Source organism: Ictidomys tridecemlineatus, chromosome 3 (genome assembly GCF_052094955.1).
Source record: "Ictidomys tridecemlineatus isolate mIctTri1 chromosome 3, mIctTri1.hap1, whole genome shotgun sequence".
Taxonomy (NCBI): domain Eukaryota; kingdom Metazoa; phylum Chordata; class Mammalia; order Rodentia; family Sciuridae; genus Ictidomys; species Ictidomys tridecemlineatus.
Window position 1 is genome coordinate 81,412,855 of NC_135479.1, and position 19,588 is coordinate 81,432,442.

Below are 19,588 nucleotides of genomic sequence, written 5' to 3' on the forward strand. Positions count from 1 at the left end.
CACATTAAGCTTTTTAAAATCAATGTAACTGATTGCTCTGAGATCTAATATGCACAATGAGTAATCTATTATCTGTATATTTCCATTTCATGTGTTTGTTCTTTGATAAGATCAGTTACCAGTAGTGGGTTAGTATAAGTTTACATCTAACTAAAGTGTACCAAGAGTCAAAAAATCTTGCTAAGAGATTATTCTAAAGAAACAAAGGAGAGTCAAAATTTTGGCTAATGGCATTACTTGGATAATGGTGCCTTTACAAACATAAAAGAAGCAGGTTGGGAGAAGTGAGAATCAGGAGGTTTGTACTGTCCTAGTTGGAGTACCTAATACATCTATGTGGCAACGTCAAATTGACACACATTTTTTTTTCTTTCTTTGTTGTAGTTTTTAAGAGATTTCAAATACAACTTCTGGCTAATAAGTACACTAGTCACAATTGGTACACATAAAATATACCATAGTGCTGAGAGAATTTTCTGTAGTGATGGAACTGTTCTGAAGTGTGCTCTCCAACATACTAGCCATTGGCCACCTATGGCTATGTGGCATTAAAATGTAGCTACTAGAACAACTAAGGAACTGAAGTCTCAATTTTATTTCATTTTAAGTAATTTAAAGTTAAAAGTCACATATGGTTAGTAGCTGCCATGCTGAAGAGCACAGTTCCTTTGGGAGTAATAGAAATTATTTTGCTTTTCTGTTTTTAAAGACTCTTGATTAAATAAAACTATATTCAGCTTTATATTGTTTTAACAAGAGAAACATAAAGAAGGCTCAGCAATAGGAAAAATAATCTAATAACAGATATTGTACACAGAGGCAAACTGAAAAAAAATACAGAGAGACAAACATACATGCATTATGGGCACCAAAGGTGAAGGCATATGAACAAGAAAAACTGGAGATTTGTGTAAGTTTTGATGATGAGTGCTCATCTCATAATTCTACTAAATAAAACCCAGGGGATCTGGAGTTTGTCTTAAATGAGATGGGAAATCACTGCAAAGTTTCAAGCAAAGGAATGACACAAAAATTGATGACTGCAGGGCTGGGGATGTGGCTCAAGCGATAGTGCGCTCACCTGGCATGCATGAGGCCCGGGTTCAATCCTCAGCACCACATACAACACATATAAACAATGATGCTGCGTCCACCAATAACTAAAAAATAAATATTAAAATTCTCTCTCTCTCTCTCTCTCTCTCTTAAAAAAAATGATGACTGCATGTTGGATGAAGAATGCTGTTTACAGGGGCAAGAGCAGGTGCAGGAAACAAGTTAGAAGGTTACTAGAGAATTCTTTTTTTTTTTTTTAAAGAGAGAAGGAGAGAGAGAGAGAGAGAGAGAGAATTTTAATATTTTATTTCTTAGTTTTTCGGCAGATACAACATCTTTGTTTGCATGTGATGCTGAGGATCAAACCCGGGCCACACGCATGCTAGATGGGCGCGCTACTGCTTGAGCCACATCCCCAGCCTGAGAATTCTAAGAGACAGCAGAGGCTTGGCCCAGAGTCACTGTGAAGATGAGGAGTGAACAGATTGGAAAGCAGAGTCAAAAGACCTTGCTAAGAGATTATATTAAAGAAACAAAGAAGAGTCCAAGTTTTGGCTAATGGCATTACTTGGATAATGGTGACTTTAAAAACATAAAAAGAAGCAGGTTAGGAGAAGTGAGATTCAAGAGATTTGTACTGTCCTAGTTAGGTTACCTAATACATCTGTATGGCAACGTCAAATTGAGACACATACAAGTATAGAGTTCTGGGATAGGTCAGGACCAAGATAAAATTTATAGCTTTTAAAAACAGAAATAAGGGAAACAAAAGTGCTTTCAAAAATTTTGTTGGGGGTGGGGGTGTTTCCAGGGACTAAACCCAATGGTGCTTAATAGCTGAGCCACATCCCCAGCCCTTTTTTAAAAAATTTTGAGACAGGGTCTCACTAAGTTGCTTAGCACCTCCATAAGTTGCTGGGACTGGCTTTGAACTTGCAATCCTCCTGCCTCAGCCTCCTGAGCTGCAAGGATTACAGGCATGCACCACTGCAGTCAGTCTAGCTTAACTTTAAATCAACAAATAAAAACTCCAAACAGATTAATGCAATAGTACCAAATGGCTTCTAGGACAACTAGTCATGGCTGTAGTCTGAGTGAAAGTATAACTCCCCTCAAGAATTTCTGTATGTCACAGAAGGGCTGTTCAGTTTTGAGACCTGCAGCATGTGCTGGCAGTGCTATCCAAACTCTGCCTGGGGCAGAGCAGAGGACATGGCTCTACTGGGCAGATTCATCCACACACTTCTTGCTCTACCTCCAATTTTCCAGGCTCCCATAGGCACTGTTCTCATCCCCACACTTTGAGACTTCACCTTTAACCACCCTGTTACCCTTCAGGTCTCCTGTCACTTTCCCCCCTAAGATGTCCCTCAGAGGAAGTTATGTGCCCCTCCTTGGAGTTCCCAAAGGCCTCAGTGCTCACCTTACCACAGAGCCCACCACAGGATGGGGATATTACCGCTGCCTACTGCAATAAAGTAACCATTTAAGGGCAGGGTCTGTTTTGCTCACAGTATAATCCTCTACCTCAGTCACACAACCAAGTACATCTTAGCTTCTCAGTAAACGTTTAATGGATGAATTATGTAAGATGCAAAGGAAGATGAGAATGTGCAAGGAAGACACAGACATTTAGAAACAGGTCAATAAGATGCAATACTGCTTATCATAAGAAGTAACATCCTACCTGCATAAAAGAAATGGGTAAAATAACTCGAATCTTAAAAGTAAACTTTGGAAGCAGTAACATTTAAAAAAAAATGTTTTCTCTCTTCTCAGAGATGAATTCAAATGAAATATTCTTGAAACATTCTAATGGGTAGACAATCTCATATTTTACCTTAGAAAAAGATCTACTTTAGAACATTCAGATACCCCATGCATCCTGAGATGATGAAAAGACGAAACAGCAAGTAACATACAACCATCCATGAACTATTCTTGCCAGAAGAGTTCATCCTGAACCTAGTCACACATAAAACCTAACTACCAGTTGTAAAAAAGAGAAAAAAATATACACCAGGAAACTCTATGAGACAGGAGGTGTTTTTTGACAAATATAAAATACATATCAACCAAACACAGTATGTATAGTCTTCATCTGGATCCTAACTCAGGAAAAAATTATAAAGAGATAATTTTTGGTCTAGCATATGTGAAGCACTGCGTTCAATCCCCCTACCAAGCGAGAGAGCAAGAGCGAGAGTGAGAGCGAGAGAGAGAGAGAGAGAGAGAGAGAGAGAGAGAGAGAGAGAGACACAGACAGACACACTTCTTAATTGGAACATGGACTATTAGAAGACATCAAGGAATTAACTTTTTCATGTGATAAAGTAAAATGAGTAAGTCATTTGGGTTTGGGGGTTTATTTTTTAAAGACCTTTTAAGAGAGCTACACTAAAATATTTATTAGTAAAATGATATGATACCTATGATGTGCTTTTAAAAAACTCTAACCCATAAATTTAAAAAAAAAAAAAAACTCTAACCCATCCCTAGGAATAGGTGATCAAAGGCAGGACACTAACAAAATGTTGACCATTATTAAAACTGGGTGGTGGGCACACAGGTTCATCAGAGCATACCCTGAACTTTTGTATATTTGAAATTTTCCTCTTAAAATTTTTTAAAGACTACTTTCATGGAAAAAAAATCTAGTACCCTTTAAAAATATTTCCATTAACACCACCTCAGGAAAAATAAGACTTGATGAGGTGTATATATCAGAAAAAAGGGAAAAAAATAAACAAACTTATAGCATCTAAACAAAACCAATATTGACAATAAAACTCTACATTAAGTCTCTGCTGTGGGTTTAAATAATGCACTATCCTTAAGCCTGCACTTTTATTTGGATGGAATTAGCTATAGTTCAGGTCTAGGCCGCATATCATATCTTCTAATCATGTCCTAATAGATAAAGAACTTAGATATATTTTCACATACATTCTTTAATTATAACCACTTGAAAAGGCACAATATAAATTCTTCCTTCTAAACGCTTTTTGGCTAACTTGTATAAAATATGTATGAATTTGCTTCTCAAAATATTCAATATTCTATCAGTTTCATTTAACCTTTATAAACATCAGCAAAATAAATAGCAATATTAATTTGACAAACTTTTAGGAACTCATAAGGCTTCTTACAATCATGTTCATATGCAATCAACAATTTTTTCACCCCGATAATGAGAAAAAACAACACAGTAACACTTACAAATAGTTCTGCTAGTGTTTTTGTCCAATGCTGAAGTTTTTACTTCTTCAAGTTCTGAAGGTGGAGATAAAATATAGTTTAGAGATTCTTTATTTTCCATGTAATCCTTAAATACTTTAAGATTTTCTGAATTTCCTCAACAGTTTTGTGCTCTATCAAAACATTGCCTGTACTAAGTAAAAAATGGTATTTATTGCAAAATAATGAATACTTTAGTATTTGATAATCATCATTACAGTCAATCAAAAAGTCTATATCAGTGTTACATACACACTCTCAATGAAAAGTGTTTCTATGGTCAAGAGGCTTGGCCACATCCTATATTGTCTCTATGGGGGTTCATAGAGCACATCAGCAGAATATAGAGGCTCTAAGGACTCTTGGAGTAATAAAATTTGATAAATACATTACTACCACCCCCATATGATAAAGGAACTTTTCTAGGGAGTAACACCTATATCACATCAAGATCATATAATAAGTAACACTCATGAACATGAATCGGATAGTTGGAATGGCCAAAAGAATGAACACCAAATAACACAGTGGTATTATATTAAATTTAAAATAGAGTAGAAAATTATGCCCATATGGAATTTTAATGTTAATTTTCATGTATACATTAAATAAAATGGAGAAGGTACAGGATCATTCTGAATATTAATTGATCATTAACCTTAGCTGATACTGGCAGTGGTGGGATCCACAGACCACACCACTTTCAGCCATCATTCTGTCTTTAAAAGGAACAGATGAATCGCTATGATAGAGTCACTGCATACCTACCTGGGGATCAGGAACTGGGTGTTCAACATCCTATTAACTAGCTATGTAAACCTAGGTGGCCTCAGCAGTTTGGAGATTCCTGGGAAAGCTGGGAATGGAACCACCATTTGACCCTGCTATTGCCCTTCTCGGACTATTCCCTAAAGACCTTAAAAGAGCATGCTACAGGGATGCTGCCACATCGATGTTCATAGCAGCACAATTCACAATAGCTAGACTGTGGAACCAACCCAGATGCCCTTCAATAGATGAATGGATAAAAAAAATGTGGCATCTATACACAATGGAGTACTATGCAGCAATAAAAAATGACAAAATCATAGAATTTGCAGGGAAATGGATGGCACTAGAGCAGATTATGCTTAGTGAAGCTAGTCAATCCCTACAAAACAAATACCAAATGTCTTCTTTGATATAATGAGAGCAACTATGAACAGAGCAAGGAGGAAGAGCAGGAAGAAAAGACTAACATTAAACAGAGTCATGAGATGGGAGGGAAAGGAAGAGTAAAGGGAAATTGCATGGAAATGAAGGGAGACCCTCATTGCTATACAAAATTACATATAAGAGGTTGTGAGGGGAATGGGAAAATAAACAAGGAGAGTAATGAATTACAGTAGATGGGGTAGAGAGAGAAGATGGGAGGGGAGGGGAGGGGAGGGGGGATAGGAGGGGATAGGAAAGGTAGCAGAATACAACAATTACTAATTGGGCATTATGTAAAATTGTGGATGTGTAACCGACGTGATTCTGCAATCTGCATTTGGGGTAAAATTGGGAGTTCATAACCCACTTCAATCTAATATATGAAATATGATATGTCAAGAGCTTTGTAATGTTGTGAACAACCAATAAAAAAATAAAAAATTAAAAAAAAAAAACAAACCTAGGTGGCCTCTCTAAGGCCCAGCTTCCTCATATCAATTATATAATGACCAGTTTAGACTGGAAAGTCTATAGTCTCCTTTGACTGCAAAATTGCATGAATGTAGGTACATTACAACTGAATATATTAACATTAAAACTAAAGATGCTTTTTATTTCAAAAATTTCTATTTTAATGCAGTACAACTTTTTTATTGGAATGCATCTTAAAATCAGCCATTATAACCCACTTGCTGGTTTCAGATGTTTTAAAACACTTAGTACTAATTTCATAGGAAATTTGATAATAGGCAATGTAACAAAGAGATTAAAATCACAGGTGTGCCTCCAAGCTGTACCACTTAGCTGTTTGATGTTGACAAGTTAGTCAAATTCTCTGACTCCCAGCTTCCTCTTCTAAAAATGGAAGTAATGGGAGAATAAATTGCCTAGGGCTGTTTTAAGGATTAAATGAGTTGGATATAATATAAAGCAAGTGAGACACAGTAAGCATTCAGTAGTTTAGATATTATCTTAGACGCTAACCAACTGTGACCCTGAAAATTCAGGTCACTTTACCTTTTTGTAGCTTATAGTGAGTGGGTTAGACTAGATAAAATTTAAGGACAACTCTTTGATCTATGGCCTAGCATGCTGGAACTCTTTCATATTTACTATAATTTTGTGTGTGTGGGTGTGTGGGGGGGTGATATTAGGTATTGAACCAAGTGGCACTCTATCACTGAGCTACAGCCTCAGCCCTTTATTTTGTTATTGTTTTTTATTTTGATACAGTATCTCATGAAGTTGGCCCAGGATGGTATGGTTTTAAATTTTCGATGTCCTGCCTCAGCTTCCCAAGTAGCTGGATTACAGACTTGTACCACCCTACTGTAATTTCCTGAATAACAGCTAATATAATTCAAAATCAAAACTACTAACATTTATTAAGTACCCACATTCAATATTATATGTATTAGGCTACCTTTAAATAACCTTTTTATTTAAAAAAAAAATCCTCTGAAATAGGTATTATTTCCATTTTGCAGATGAAAAAACTGAACCTTAGAAAGGTTAAGTAATTTATCCCAAATTCCTAAAAGAAGCAGAACTGTCATTATAACCCAGGTCTATCTAAACTCAGAGCATTGTTTATACATAAAAGTACATTGTAAAGGAAAGAAGTAACACTCAGCTACTAGGAGGCTCCTGTCAGACTGATCTTATTTCTTGACCTCTTCAGACACTTGAATACTATTTTACAATCCTAATGGAAAATACCCTAGCAATTCTGACAAAAGATTCTGAGAAAGCAAGGTAGGGCCTAAATGAGATCCTAGCTACAAATTATCTTGGGATTATCTCAGAATTTCATATCTATTAGTATACTTTCATTTCTCATTTGCAACTAAAATTAAGACTTGGTCATAATTAAATGTGTACAAAGACAACAAAGTTTCTCATTGACCTTTTCACATATACATAAGATACATTTTGTTAAATAAATTCCTTACTTTTGTAGCACATTTTCCTTCGTTTAAAATTTAAGACTGTAAAATTTTTTGAAGAATTTACTGTCAAGTTGAGCTGCATTAGTATCATAACTTCAGAATCTACTTTGCCAGTGCAGGAAAGCTCGACCCGAAACACTGTTTAAAGAAATAAAATAAACTATTTTAACTGTCTTAAAAAAAATAAGAAAGAAAAAAAAACAACATTCTAGAATTGTATTTTTGCTGCAATAAAACAAAAATAACACATTTTAAAATAAATTAAATAGAAACTTTCAGATCACCACAGTTCCAAGACATTATTTCATTCATTCTTTAAAAAAAAAAAAAAAGTTAATGCTAAAGAACAAATGAAGAGATAATTATTTTTAACTTTTGTTTATGGAGGAGTTTTTTTGTTTTGTTTTGTTTTTTGGTACTGGGGACTAAATCCAGGGGCGCTTAACCACTGAGCCATGTCCCTCTCCCTTTTTATTTTATATTTTGAGACAGGGTCTCACTAAGTTGCTTAGGGCCTTGTTAATTTGCTGAGGTTGGCCTGGAACTTGTGATCCTCCTGCCTCAGCCTCTCACTGGGATTACAGATGTGCACCACTGCCCCAGCTCATGATTTATAAATTCTGCTATTTGAATACACAAAAACTACAGAATCTTAAGGCAAACCCTGCTGACTTTATCATTCACATCAACACCAGAAACAACAAAAATTACATGATAAAAAGTAAAGACAACTCAGTACCAAGATGTAATTATTTTCTCCTCCTAATGAAAACATCAAATATAAACCTATACAGAAATCTGATAAGTTCTCAACTGTGAATTAAAAAGATCACTTTTCTAAATAGCAATTGCTCCCCAACCCCTGTGCTAGGGATTGAACTTGGGGCCTCAGGCATGACAGGCAAGTGCTCTGCCACTGAGATACATCCTGAGCTCTAGAAACTGGCTTTAACCAATAATTGTAATGATGGGATAACAGACTTTAGTACATCTTTTTTTTTTTTAATCTTTCAGCTTAAGATTTTTTCCTATAAATTTAGAATATATCCTTCTTCCATCTAAAAGAATATACCATAAATTCAAGCATTTTGAAATTTCTTTACAGACCTATAAAAGTTAACCAGCCTTCCTCTGCTTAGATTAATGCATGTCATTAATCACAGTAAGACAGCCAGAAAAAGTTTCACAACACTGCTGTAGCCAATACTTTCAATTTTTTTAATATTTCCATTTTCTTAAAACCTCACATCTTCAAGAGCCTTCAAGTCACCTCAAAAGCAGTTAAATTGGTATGAGTAAGACACATTTTTGATTCATTCAGCTGAGTGTATTTAGCATCTATCCTGCACCAGCTGTTATGCTAGGCACCTAGGAACTGTCAGATACTATAAGCAGTTCAAGACCAATAGAATGTAAGGTTCTATGGTAAGGGAGAAAAGAAAAAAAATTCAACAGTTGGAGAGAAGGAGGCAGAAAAAGAACAGTGCAGATTTTGAGTCTTGTAGAAGTAGAAGGGGGGGAGGGATGATGGTTTAAGGCTTGGCAACAAGGATGGAAAACTGTATGTAAATGCTGGAATGCCTGGACAAGTGCAGCAGGCAGGGGCAGAGGATAAACAATCCAGGACACAAGCTGGGGAGTCTGGAATGTATTTGTTTGATGGGAGCAGGTAGCATTGAGGCTTGACAATATGTGATTAGATGTGAGCGTGCAATGACCATCCAGGCCACAGTGTGAGATGTGAGCATTAAACAAAGAAGCAAGACCAGATATGTGGGGGCCAGTGCCAGCAATTCAGAAAAAGAGGGAAGATCTGAGTATAGACAGCTCTAGAAGGATGGAAAAGAGGGAACAACTTAAGAACACAGTGGAAAAAAAGTACTCACAAAATGTGCTTTCAAAGTACTTATATGTGCTACATTTATCAAACTAAGACACACTATATACATCAGTAAAATGACTTTGGGGGATGTGAGACATGGCAGAATACTAAGCAGCCTTTGAGACTTACTGACCTGATAAAGTGCGTGGAACTTCCCCTTGAGCAGAAATGTTGACCTGGGGCATATCCATAGCCACAAAATTGTCTACTTGGAATCCCAGCTTATACTCAACCTGTAAATGGAAAGAAACAAACACACTAGACCTATGATAACAGAAAGGACCTCAATAGCTTGATTTCATTAATTAGCTTATTAATCAATGCATGAGCTTTTCATATGTACAAAGAATCCAGCTATCAAAAAAATCTAAATAGTCAGAAGTAGTCCTAGGAATTTTCAATTAGATAAATATTCAACCCAATCAGTCACCTCTATCTGATGTCCAGAATAATATCCCCAAAATCCTTTCCCCTAAACCCTACAATCTAGGATTCAGAAATCCTTCTGAAGACTCTGTAGTCATCAACAGAGAACTCCTGGAGAGCAAGATATGAAGAACCAAGGAGTGGAGACATATGATTTACAGATCATAACTATTTTCCAACACCTGGTCTAGTTGATACAAGTCAAGCTCTGAGGGCCTCTATGTGCCTGGTGGATGGAGGTCTGTTCTGCACACACACTCACCTAACAGATTCCAAGGCATGGCATTCTCATGGAATATCTAAGCCATATTCTCTAGTACAGCTTTTCCCTCTGCTGTAGTTTAGATGCTGCATGTCCACCAAAGACCCATGTTTTAAAGGTCTGGTTCCCAGGGTAGCACTATTGGAAGGTGATAAAACCTTAAGGAGGTGGAGCCTAGTGAGAGGTCTATAGATCACTGGGGACATTTCCAGAAAAGAGATTGTGGGATCCTGGCTCTTTCCTCTTCCTCTTTGCTTACTGGCCATGAGGTAAGCAATTGTTCTACCACAGGGTCCCTCCATGATATGCTATCAGAGAACTAAAGCAGCATTGCCCTCAATCAAGGACTAAAACCTTTAAAAACATGAGCTGAAACAAACCTATTTTTTTAATAAATTTATTGTCTCAGATATTTTGTTACAGTAATGGAAAGCTAACAATGGCAAAGAAAGTTCATATTTGGAATCCATATCTAATCTCTGGATCTATTTCTCAAGTGACTCAGAATCCAGAAGGGACCAATAAGACATCCCTGGAACACCAGTAACTATCAAACCTGGCATACCAACCTGGCTTAATAGAACCAACTAACAACAATAAATATAGCCCTATTGCTATACAGAATTCACGGAAAAAGCAGCTCAAATTGGAAAGTAATAGCTGAAATTCTGAACTGCTCCAACCTTCAAGATCTTCAATGAGGTCTTACATTTCATATATTCTTTGTCCTGCCTTTGAATCTTTGTAACTACAGTGCCCTTCTCCCATTCAGCGGTCATAGGGTGGTTTTGGTAGAGAGCTATGACTGGCAGAGCTATAAAGAAGTGGGATGGAAAAAGAGTGGGAAGAAAGAAATGCAAGAACTCATTGTTAAGCTTACAAAAAGATATCTGTACTCTCATATTCACTGGGAAACCACCTCAGTGTCTATTAACTGATAAATGTATAAAGAAAATGTACTATATATATTCAATGCAATACTATCCGGCCATTAAAAAAAGTTTTTTAAGGGTAAACTCCTGTGACTTGCAACAACACGAACTGGAAATTATGTTACATGAAATAAGCCAGGCACAGGACAAGTACTTCATGATCTCATTCACATATGGAATTTAAAAAAGTAAATCTCATAGAAGTTCAGAGCAGAAAGGTCATTAATGGAGGTTGGGCGACAGAAGTAAAAACTTCAGGAGTGCTATTGCATGGTGGAGTGATACAGATAACAATAATGTGCTACATACAACAAAAACCTAGAAGGAAAAAATTTGAATGTTTTCACCACGAACAAATGATAAATGTTTGAGGAGACAGATATTGTTTACCCTGATTTAAACATTATACAATGTATACACATATTGAAACATCACATGGTACTCTATAAATATGTACAACTTTTATATTGATATAAAAATATATCAATTAAAATAAATTTAATTTAAATTTTTAAAAAACAAAACTTAACTAGAAAGAATGGAAGACAGGTGGGAAAGGAGGGTCCCAGAGTTTTTCTATATTCTTTTTAAGGAGATAAATATGTTTATATTATATTTTAAAATATCAATGAAATGGTGTATCTAATAAAGATGAAAGAGGAAAAGTATCATCCCAGACTATAGGGAATGAATGGTCCCTGGGTATCAGCTAAGGCAGTGGGTGCTGTCACCCATGGATAAGAAGGGGGACTCAATCAACCCAGTATATTTTGTTCCCCCTTTGAATTTCTCCTTCCACGTTCTATCTGGGGGTCCCTGAGCTAAACACTATAGAGATGTGAATATCAAATTCTCCTTTGTTATTTAGATAGGTACATAAACAACTGTTAAAATCTTTATTTGGTAGCACATTGAACACAAAAAAAATATTCTGGCTATCTTTCCCTCTGGAGATAGCCCACATTGAGTGTATATTCCTTGCTATACCCCAAAGACCTCTCCCTCTTGATTTCATTCTCCCTAGAGTATTTATCTACATTCCTAAATAAACTTGACTATACCTTTGAGAAAAAAACAAAACAAACAAAAAGCCCAAAACAAATGTTCCCCCTGCATCATATCAGTGAATCAGTGATACCTTGGCTAGAAGTGTTAATAGTCACAAAAATATTGCTGCCACCAGGGGGTGTTACAGAGCTATAGTCAAGGGCCAAGAATGAGCCCTAAAACATGAAGAGAATGCATTTTCTGTTCTATACTATTTATCATTGACTGTATCACTATACCATGATATCTCTGAAGAGGACCACTTATCAAAGGAAGGTACACAAATTAACACAGAAAAAATAGATTTGGAACTATGGTACCAGGTGACCCTTACATAAATTAACACCCTTTTCAAGCTTTGTAGAATGTGAATACAACATGAGAATCAAACAGGATAACAGACCACACCTGTTATGTTATGTACCTGTTAAACTGGCAGATTCCCTCTGATAAACGCAGACCCAGTCACTCCAGAGTAGCTCTCCTACGGTCATGCTATACTTCCCATCAACCTACTGCCAACCCCAGGGATTCAGACACAAACCCTCTTGTGCTACTGATAGCAATGTCACAGTCTTCCTGTTTGACCCCCCATTTGGGTAACCTCACTATTCTGAACAGCCTCCCACACTCTCAGCCTCTTCTTCCCCAATCTGAAGTGACCTCTTCTCTTACCCAGCATTCAGTTTCTACAACACCTAATGGGTGGGGTTTCACAGTGGGATGAGTGTCTTTCAGGATCCATATGTCCTTTCCAGACATCTCTTTCATATGCACAGTCCCCTCTGCTCTGAAGTTCACAACTTTTCCTAATGGCTAGGACTCACATCAGCTACACCAATGATACATAGAACTCTACAGAGGCCTTGGCCCTTAACTCATTTGTCTCCTGCCATCTTCAAAACCAAAGAAAATACAAAAACACCATTGTATCAAATATCCCTTATTATCTCTGACTACCCACCTCCGATTCCTACAAAACTCTTCATCTCTGCTACTGGAAATCAGTCAATATTTATGAGGCACATACATGAGCAAGGGGCTATGCTTACAACTGGGATACAGTGACCAACTAAACTACTTCCTTCTCCTCCAGCCCAGAAAAGACCACTTGATTTCACATTCCGACAGTCTGTGCCTCCCAAAGGGCATTACTGACATAGTGATGTTGACAACCTGAACTGGTTTTCTTCCTCTTCTATATTCTTAGAAGGCAACACCAGCATCCTGACTGTTTCTTACTCTATTACTGCTGCCCAGCCTGTTGCAAGCAATCACATTCTGGAGAGAAGGTGCTCTTATACCATGATGACCTCCAGTCTCAGGGTTTGCCTTTATCCTGCTCAGCAATCCCTTCTTCAGTGGTCCCTCTCCTCCCTACTCTTTTTCACTCCAAACCTCACAGACCCTTATAGATTCACTACTGCCCTTCCTTCTTCCTTACTCTCAGGTAATGCTCTTGTCTCTTCAGCCAACAGAGGAACCATCTTGCTTTCTTTTCAGCACCAAGCAGATCTGCTGGAGGGCCCATCCATCCTCTGTACCCCCGGTTCCAAGGAAAGGTCCATTGTCCTCTTTAAATGATAAATTCCTTCTCTCATAGTATACTAGGTCCTAGCCAATTTTACCACAATGTGATCTCATTATCAACTAGTCTCTATCTTCAGTCTTTCCACATGTACAGTTACCTACTAAACACATCTACCTAGTGGTCCTATGGCCCTCAATTTTAAGAGATTCAAAGCCAAACTTACTCTGCTTTATTCTAGCTCTTTTCCTGCAAACAGAAGAGCAGCTAACCAGGAACCTGAGCCCTTAAAAAGGAAAGGAATCAAAAGCCCTAACTGCAGTGCTGAGAGTAAGGGACAAGACTAACACCAAAGCACCTCAGTGTGGTAAGGGTAAGAGAAAGGGAGAGGAAAGGAGATGAAATTGATGGAGTAAGGCAGACTAGGGCATGGAAAGAGGTGACAAAGAGCTAGCCAGGAGGTTTGAGAAAGTGACCTCTTTGGCCACGCCACAGTCTGGAGGAGTATAAAATAGCATGGAGCCTGCCTTCTGCCCAAGGCTTCCTTTTTGAAAGACTATGAGTCCTTAGGATATCAATTTTTAAACTGCAGTTTCTAAGATCAGAGAAGAATTGCCAATTATTAAAGTCCAATTTTCTGTACTTTGGCATGTATTAATCTACAAGAAATCTCACTTACCAAACACCTTTTGAAGAAATACCTTTTCAAAGACTAAATTTATAATATACTGGAATGAAAAAATTTGAACAGCAGTTGTTTATCAGGGGGAAAAATGAATTTATATTTTCTCTAGCTTCTAGAAAAGAAGCTAGAGAAAATATAAATATTTGAATAAGCTAAAAAATAAACATTTTTGGTAATCTTCCCTTACTTGGAAACAAATGGCAATTGCAAATAGGCAGCTGATGAGTAAAGCCATTTCCTTCTGGAACACACAGAGTACACATTTAAAGTGAATACACTTGCCAGACAGCAAATAGCCCTCTTAATTTCTCTGAAATTACCAGAGCTGCCTTTGTCATAGAAACCTCACTCTGCAGGGGACACAGCTTGCTCACCCCCAGGGGCTGCTGCTGGAACTCAGACAAGTTCACACAGACTCTCCCAACAATGAGGAAGGATTCCTGAAACCAAAGAACAGCTTTGGGGTGGTGGAAGTATTCCACGACATCTTACTACATTTTGCTTTTTAGCTATCTAAAATATCTACTGACACTTAACAGATGCATTAGGGAATGTTCTAGAATATAGAAGAAACTAAATATCTGTTTAAAACACACAGTAGTCTGCTTTGAAAAAAAAATTAAAATGCATGGCCTTGTAAAAGACAATCGATACCAGATTCTACTCCCATCTCTAAATGCAATTTACACAATGGTCTTTTCCACTCACTCACTAAGGCATGTGACATACATGTTAAGAATAAGATACACACAGCTCCAGCCTCTGAGGAAACCACAATCTATCTGGCAAGACAAAACAGTTATGTAAACACTGGAGAATAACACTATTAGCGAAAGCTTTGATGTGTGAAAACTAATGTTAAAATATCTCTGCCATACCAGCAAGTCTATAGATCTTTGGAAGCAAATATTTCATCTTCTAGCAAGACTTAAAAAGTAAGAACTGAATTTGTGATAGTGTTAGAGCTCAGGAGCTATAGACTTCCTTCTAAAAGTTCAGGACTGCATCTCAGAGCCAAATATCAGGTGAAGAACCTATCACTGAATCATGTTGGATGACTTTCCCATTTCAAGTCATCTCTGCCTCTTTCTGCCCCTGCTACTACTTTAAGCAAGGCCACTCCCAAATATGGGTCTTCATCTCCTCTCCTAGGAACTGATCAATGAACCAAAATGTACAATCATATAAAAAAAAGTGATATGGACATCTGAAGGTGAAAGAAAGTGGAACTCTATATGAAGGTGCAGAGCACTTTTACCAGGACACATTGTTCAGCGCTCTGCAAACTGCAGAAAAATATAGAGTATGTTGTTTAAAATATATAGACATATATACTTGCATATTCACACACAAATAAATGTCTATCTTTAGAAGACAAGAATCAGGCAATAATGGGTGACCCAGAGAAAGGAGATGCGGTAGCTGGATTGCTTGAGATGGTACTTGGAAAGTGGAAGGAATTTATTTTTCACTGTATACCTTTTATAACTTTTGAATATGTACCATGTCCATACATTGCCTACTTGTAAAATTAATTTTTAAAATGAACAAACTGCAATTAATCAACTGCTCAAATCACCACACATCATGACCCAGAAGTGGAATTAGGAGCTGAGATGGTGGCTGAAGCCTGAAACTAGATTCACACACAAAAATTCCAGTTTTTTATCATAAATGTTTATACCTGTTACGGATGAACTCTTCAAATAAGTTCAGCTACATTTTCAATCTATAAATTCCATTCATTTTTCCAAACTGATCTCACTCAATTTTAGAGTAAAATACCTGAAAAATCCTATGTGTCTACCTACTGTCTCATGTACCCTGCCTTACACTTCAGAACCAGGAAAGTCCCCTCTCCTAAAGCAGCACATTGCAACTCTGAAAAGCTCTAACACCTCAGAGGTTCTCCTTGTGGAGCTGTGCCCTGTGGCTGCTACCTGTCTGTTTCTTCTGCAGTCAGTACGAAGTGCTTACACCAGGCACAGGGAATAATCTTGAGGTGTTCAGCAGCTAGGAGGGAGACAGAAAAGAAAATCAACTCTTACAATATTCTTGGGAGTATGACTAGGGTTATAAGAGAGGAGAAGGGCACTAAGGATAAGGAAAAGGCACCTGCTACAGCTGGAGGAGAGGGGACACCAGCTTAATCAGGTAAAAAAAAGAACTGATTGGATAAAAGATATTTCTAGCAGAGCAGTCAGCATCAAAGCGATAGATCAAGAAATTGCAAGACAGGTCAGGCAAGGTGGTGCATGACTGTAATCCCAGCAACTCAGGAGGCTGAGGCAGAAGGATCACAAGTTTGAGGCAAGCAGAGAGGCCCTAAGCAACTTAGGGAGACCCTGTACAAAAATAAAAAATAAAAAGGGTGGGTAAGCTCAGTGGTAATGCACCCCTGGGTTCAATCTCACATATTAGAAAGAAAAAGGAAAAAGAAATTGCAAGACAGACAACGATGGCACTAATGATTGGCTGAAGAGGAGGCAGAAAAGAAAGGCAGGGACAAAATAATGAAGATCTCTCAAGAAATCAAACTTCATTCTGGTGGCAACAGAGAGTCCCTACTGTGGCTATGGGGATGGTATAAGAAGAAGCCAATTTGAGGCAAGGAGTTCAGTTAAGAATACTGACCATATCCTGGAAGAAATAATGAAGACCAAAATTAAGGATAAGGCAGTAGGTTTCCAGAGAGGTAGAAATTTAAGATGTAATTATAAGAGCTGGAGATGTAGCTCAGTGACAGAGCACTTGCCTAGCATCCACAATGCCCCAGGTTCGATCCCCAGCACCACAAAAAATGATATAATTATGAAAGAGAACCTCCTAGATTTAGAAGGTACAGAAAAAGGAGATAAGGCTTTTGGCCTGCATGTGTAAACAGATGCTGATGGCTCCACAACAAGTCAGGGAACTCCCACCTTACCAGGCACTTCCCATCATCAGCAGCAGTCCAAATATACACTAATGATATCATTTGATGTCTGCTAAGCATGGACTTTAAAATTTGTGCTCCACAAAAAAAAAATAAACAATATGGAAAAAGCTATACCATGGCTCCTCCTGATTCACAATGTACCCAGCCATTGAGATTCATCAGAGACCCTTCTATCTTCTACTCTTAACTTCCTCCTGTGACAGGCCCCCAAGACCCAAGCAACCACCACCACCAACATCACAGCAGTGAAACTCATTTCAAATAAAAACATCAGTGTATGTACATTTTTATGAGGAAAGAGTAACAAAAGGCTTCATTCTGTTCAAATCTAACTTCCTACATTGCCTTTTTTATTCATAAATTACAACCCATATACTGCCCAGCAAACACTCTTATGACATATCAGCATCCTTTTTTCCTGAGTGTACATAATAATCCAGAAATATTTTCATTCTGCTCAAGGTCAGCAGACGTAGCTTTTGAAAGGAATAACTACATTTTTCACTATTTCAAAATGCACTTTTTGTTTTTATAACTGTCAACATCAAAAATAGGAACAATAACAAAAAATTACTATCAAGCTTTGGAGAAAGTAAGAAGCCTCTCTACCTGAAAGACATGTCATAGATACACTGGGTCTCAGAGATGCAAGGGAACTTAAAATTCAAGACCAGTCACTCTGCAAATGCTTAAATTCCTTTTACAGTCCCCCACCATTTGGCTATCCAGTGTAGATCTGACCTCCCGGGTAAGAGAGAATGCACCACCCTCAGTACTGGTGAAAAGGGCAATGTAGTTCTAAACAAAGGTAAAATCTAGTGGAAAAAAGTAATGAGGAATGGGAGATTTTTTTACATACTTTCAAATTCATACTTTCAATACTTTCAAATCTCCCAACAAATTACTTATTAATTATAAAGGGATATACCTTACTGTGGAGAAATCTAGTCATCCAAGTATTCAGAGTTAACAAAAACCAGCACTGCACAGTGGTATCAGGTGTACACCTCTCATGCCTTGAAGAACAGCCCTTCTGTGGGTATTACTGCCATAGAAACATTCTCCAATCTTATCAAGAGAAAACCTTGGGCAATCCAAATTGAGGAGCATTCTACAAAATAACTGGCTTGTGTGTTTTAAAACTGTAAGGTCAAAAAACACAAAGAAAGGCTATAGAACTGTTTCAGATTAATAAGAAACTAAACAGACACCAACTAGTGAAAAAATAATAATAAACAACATTATTGGGGTTACCTATGAAATGTCATTACCATTAATAAGGTAACAGTATTATAACTTACATTTTCTAATTTTGATAACTATACTTTGGTTATGTATGTTCTTAGAAAATACTGATATATTTAGGAGTAAAGGGACATGTTTGAGACTCACCTTCAAAGAGTTTAAGGGGATAAAGTATGTGTGTGTATTGTGTGTGTGTGTATGTGTGTGTGTTACATGAAAATGACAAGTTATCCAAAAAATAAGTTCACACAATATTATGTAAAAATACTAAAAAAAAAAAAAATGTGTTGAGTTCAGTTTCCTTTAAGAGTTCAGGTGCTCAAAAACTGCAACTGACATATCTGGTTTCAATATCTTTGGACACTTGACCTTTTCCAAATTATCTATACCATTTATTTTGGTACTTCACATACCCAGCTTACCATGTACTAAATGTTCTTAATTAGTTCACACGAATTTTCTATTTTTGCAGCTTTCACCCTAAAGTAATCTCTATACTGCTGCAAAGCACCCCCCATATCTGAATACCCTGAGGCGATAGTGGGACAGCTGGGATGTTCCCAACAGCAATACACACAAGCTGCACCCAAGATCCAAGATAACTTAACTATAATCATATCACTCCTCAAGCTACATTTTAATGTATGTGTCTGTATATTAACAATAATATGAATATGAGTTTATATAATAATAACATGAATAGATGTATATTTATACAATCATTCTTACTAACCTCACTACAAATATATTTAAAATGCCTAGTGTTTGGCAATGAAAAGAAAAAATAAGTACCCTTATTCACTTTGTAAGGAATGTTTATTCACTGGTACAATCTTGGAAGAGGAAAACAAGAAACATTTTTGCAATACGTATCAAAATTATAAACATACACTTCTGGACCCAGCCACTTCACTTCTCAGTGATAATTTACTATTCAGACACAATGCCATACAGTGCTTTCTGACAAAGATGTTCTTATTGTATTTATAGACATATGCACATTTTTTGTTTCTACATTTATCAACAGAAAAGACAGAAAATTTTTTAATTAAAAAATTTAAAATAATAAAGTAAAATATCAACAAAAGATGAATAACCAATTGTTTTCACCATTCCTTTACGTTAGCTTTTGCCCAGCAAATGAAGTGAAATAAACTGTGTAACAGTAAATAGTAAAATACCAATACCAATAAAATACCAATAAAAA

General features: G+C 37.0%; 1 protein-coding gene across 2 annotated transcripts in view; it reads right to left on the bottom strand.

Moving 5' to 3' along the window:
• Ryk (receptor like tyrosine kinase) overlaps positions 1-19,588 on the bottom strand; it is an 88,187-nt gene that overhangs the window by 38,144 nt on the left and 30,455 nt on the right. For both annotated transcript variants that reach the window (XM_078043342.1, XM_078043341.1), the window contains exons 3-5: positions 9,452-9,551; positions 7,440-7,574; positions 4,276-4,329 (exon numbers count right to left, since the gene is read on the bottom strand). In XM_078043342.1, coding sequence (XP_077899468.1) covers positions 4,276-4,329; positions 7,440-7,574; positions 9,452-9,551 — 289 coding nt within the window. The remainder of the gene's footprint in view (positions 1-4,275; positions 4,330-7,439; positions 7,575-9,451; positions 9,552-19,588) is intronic.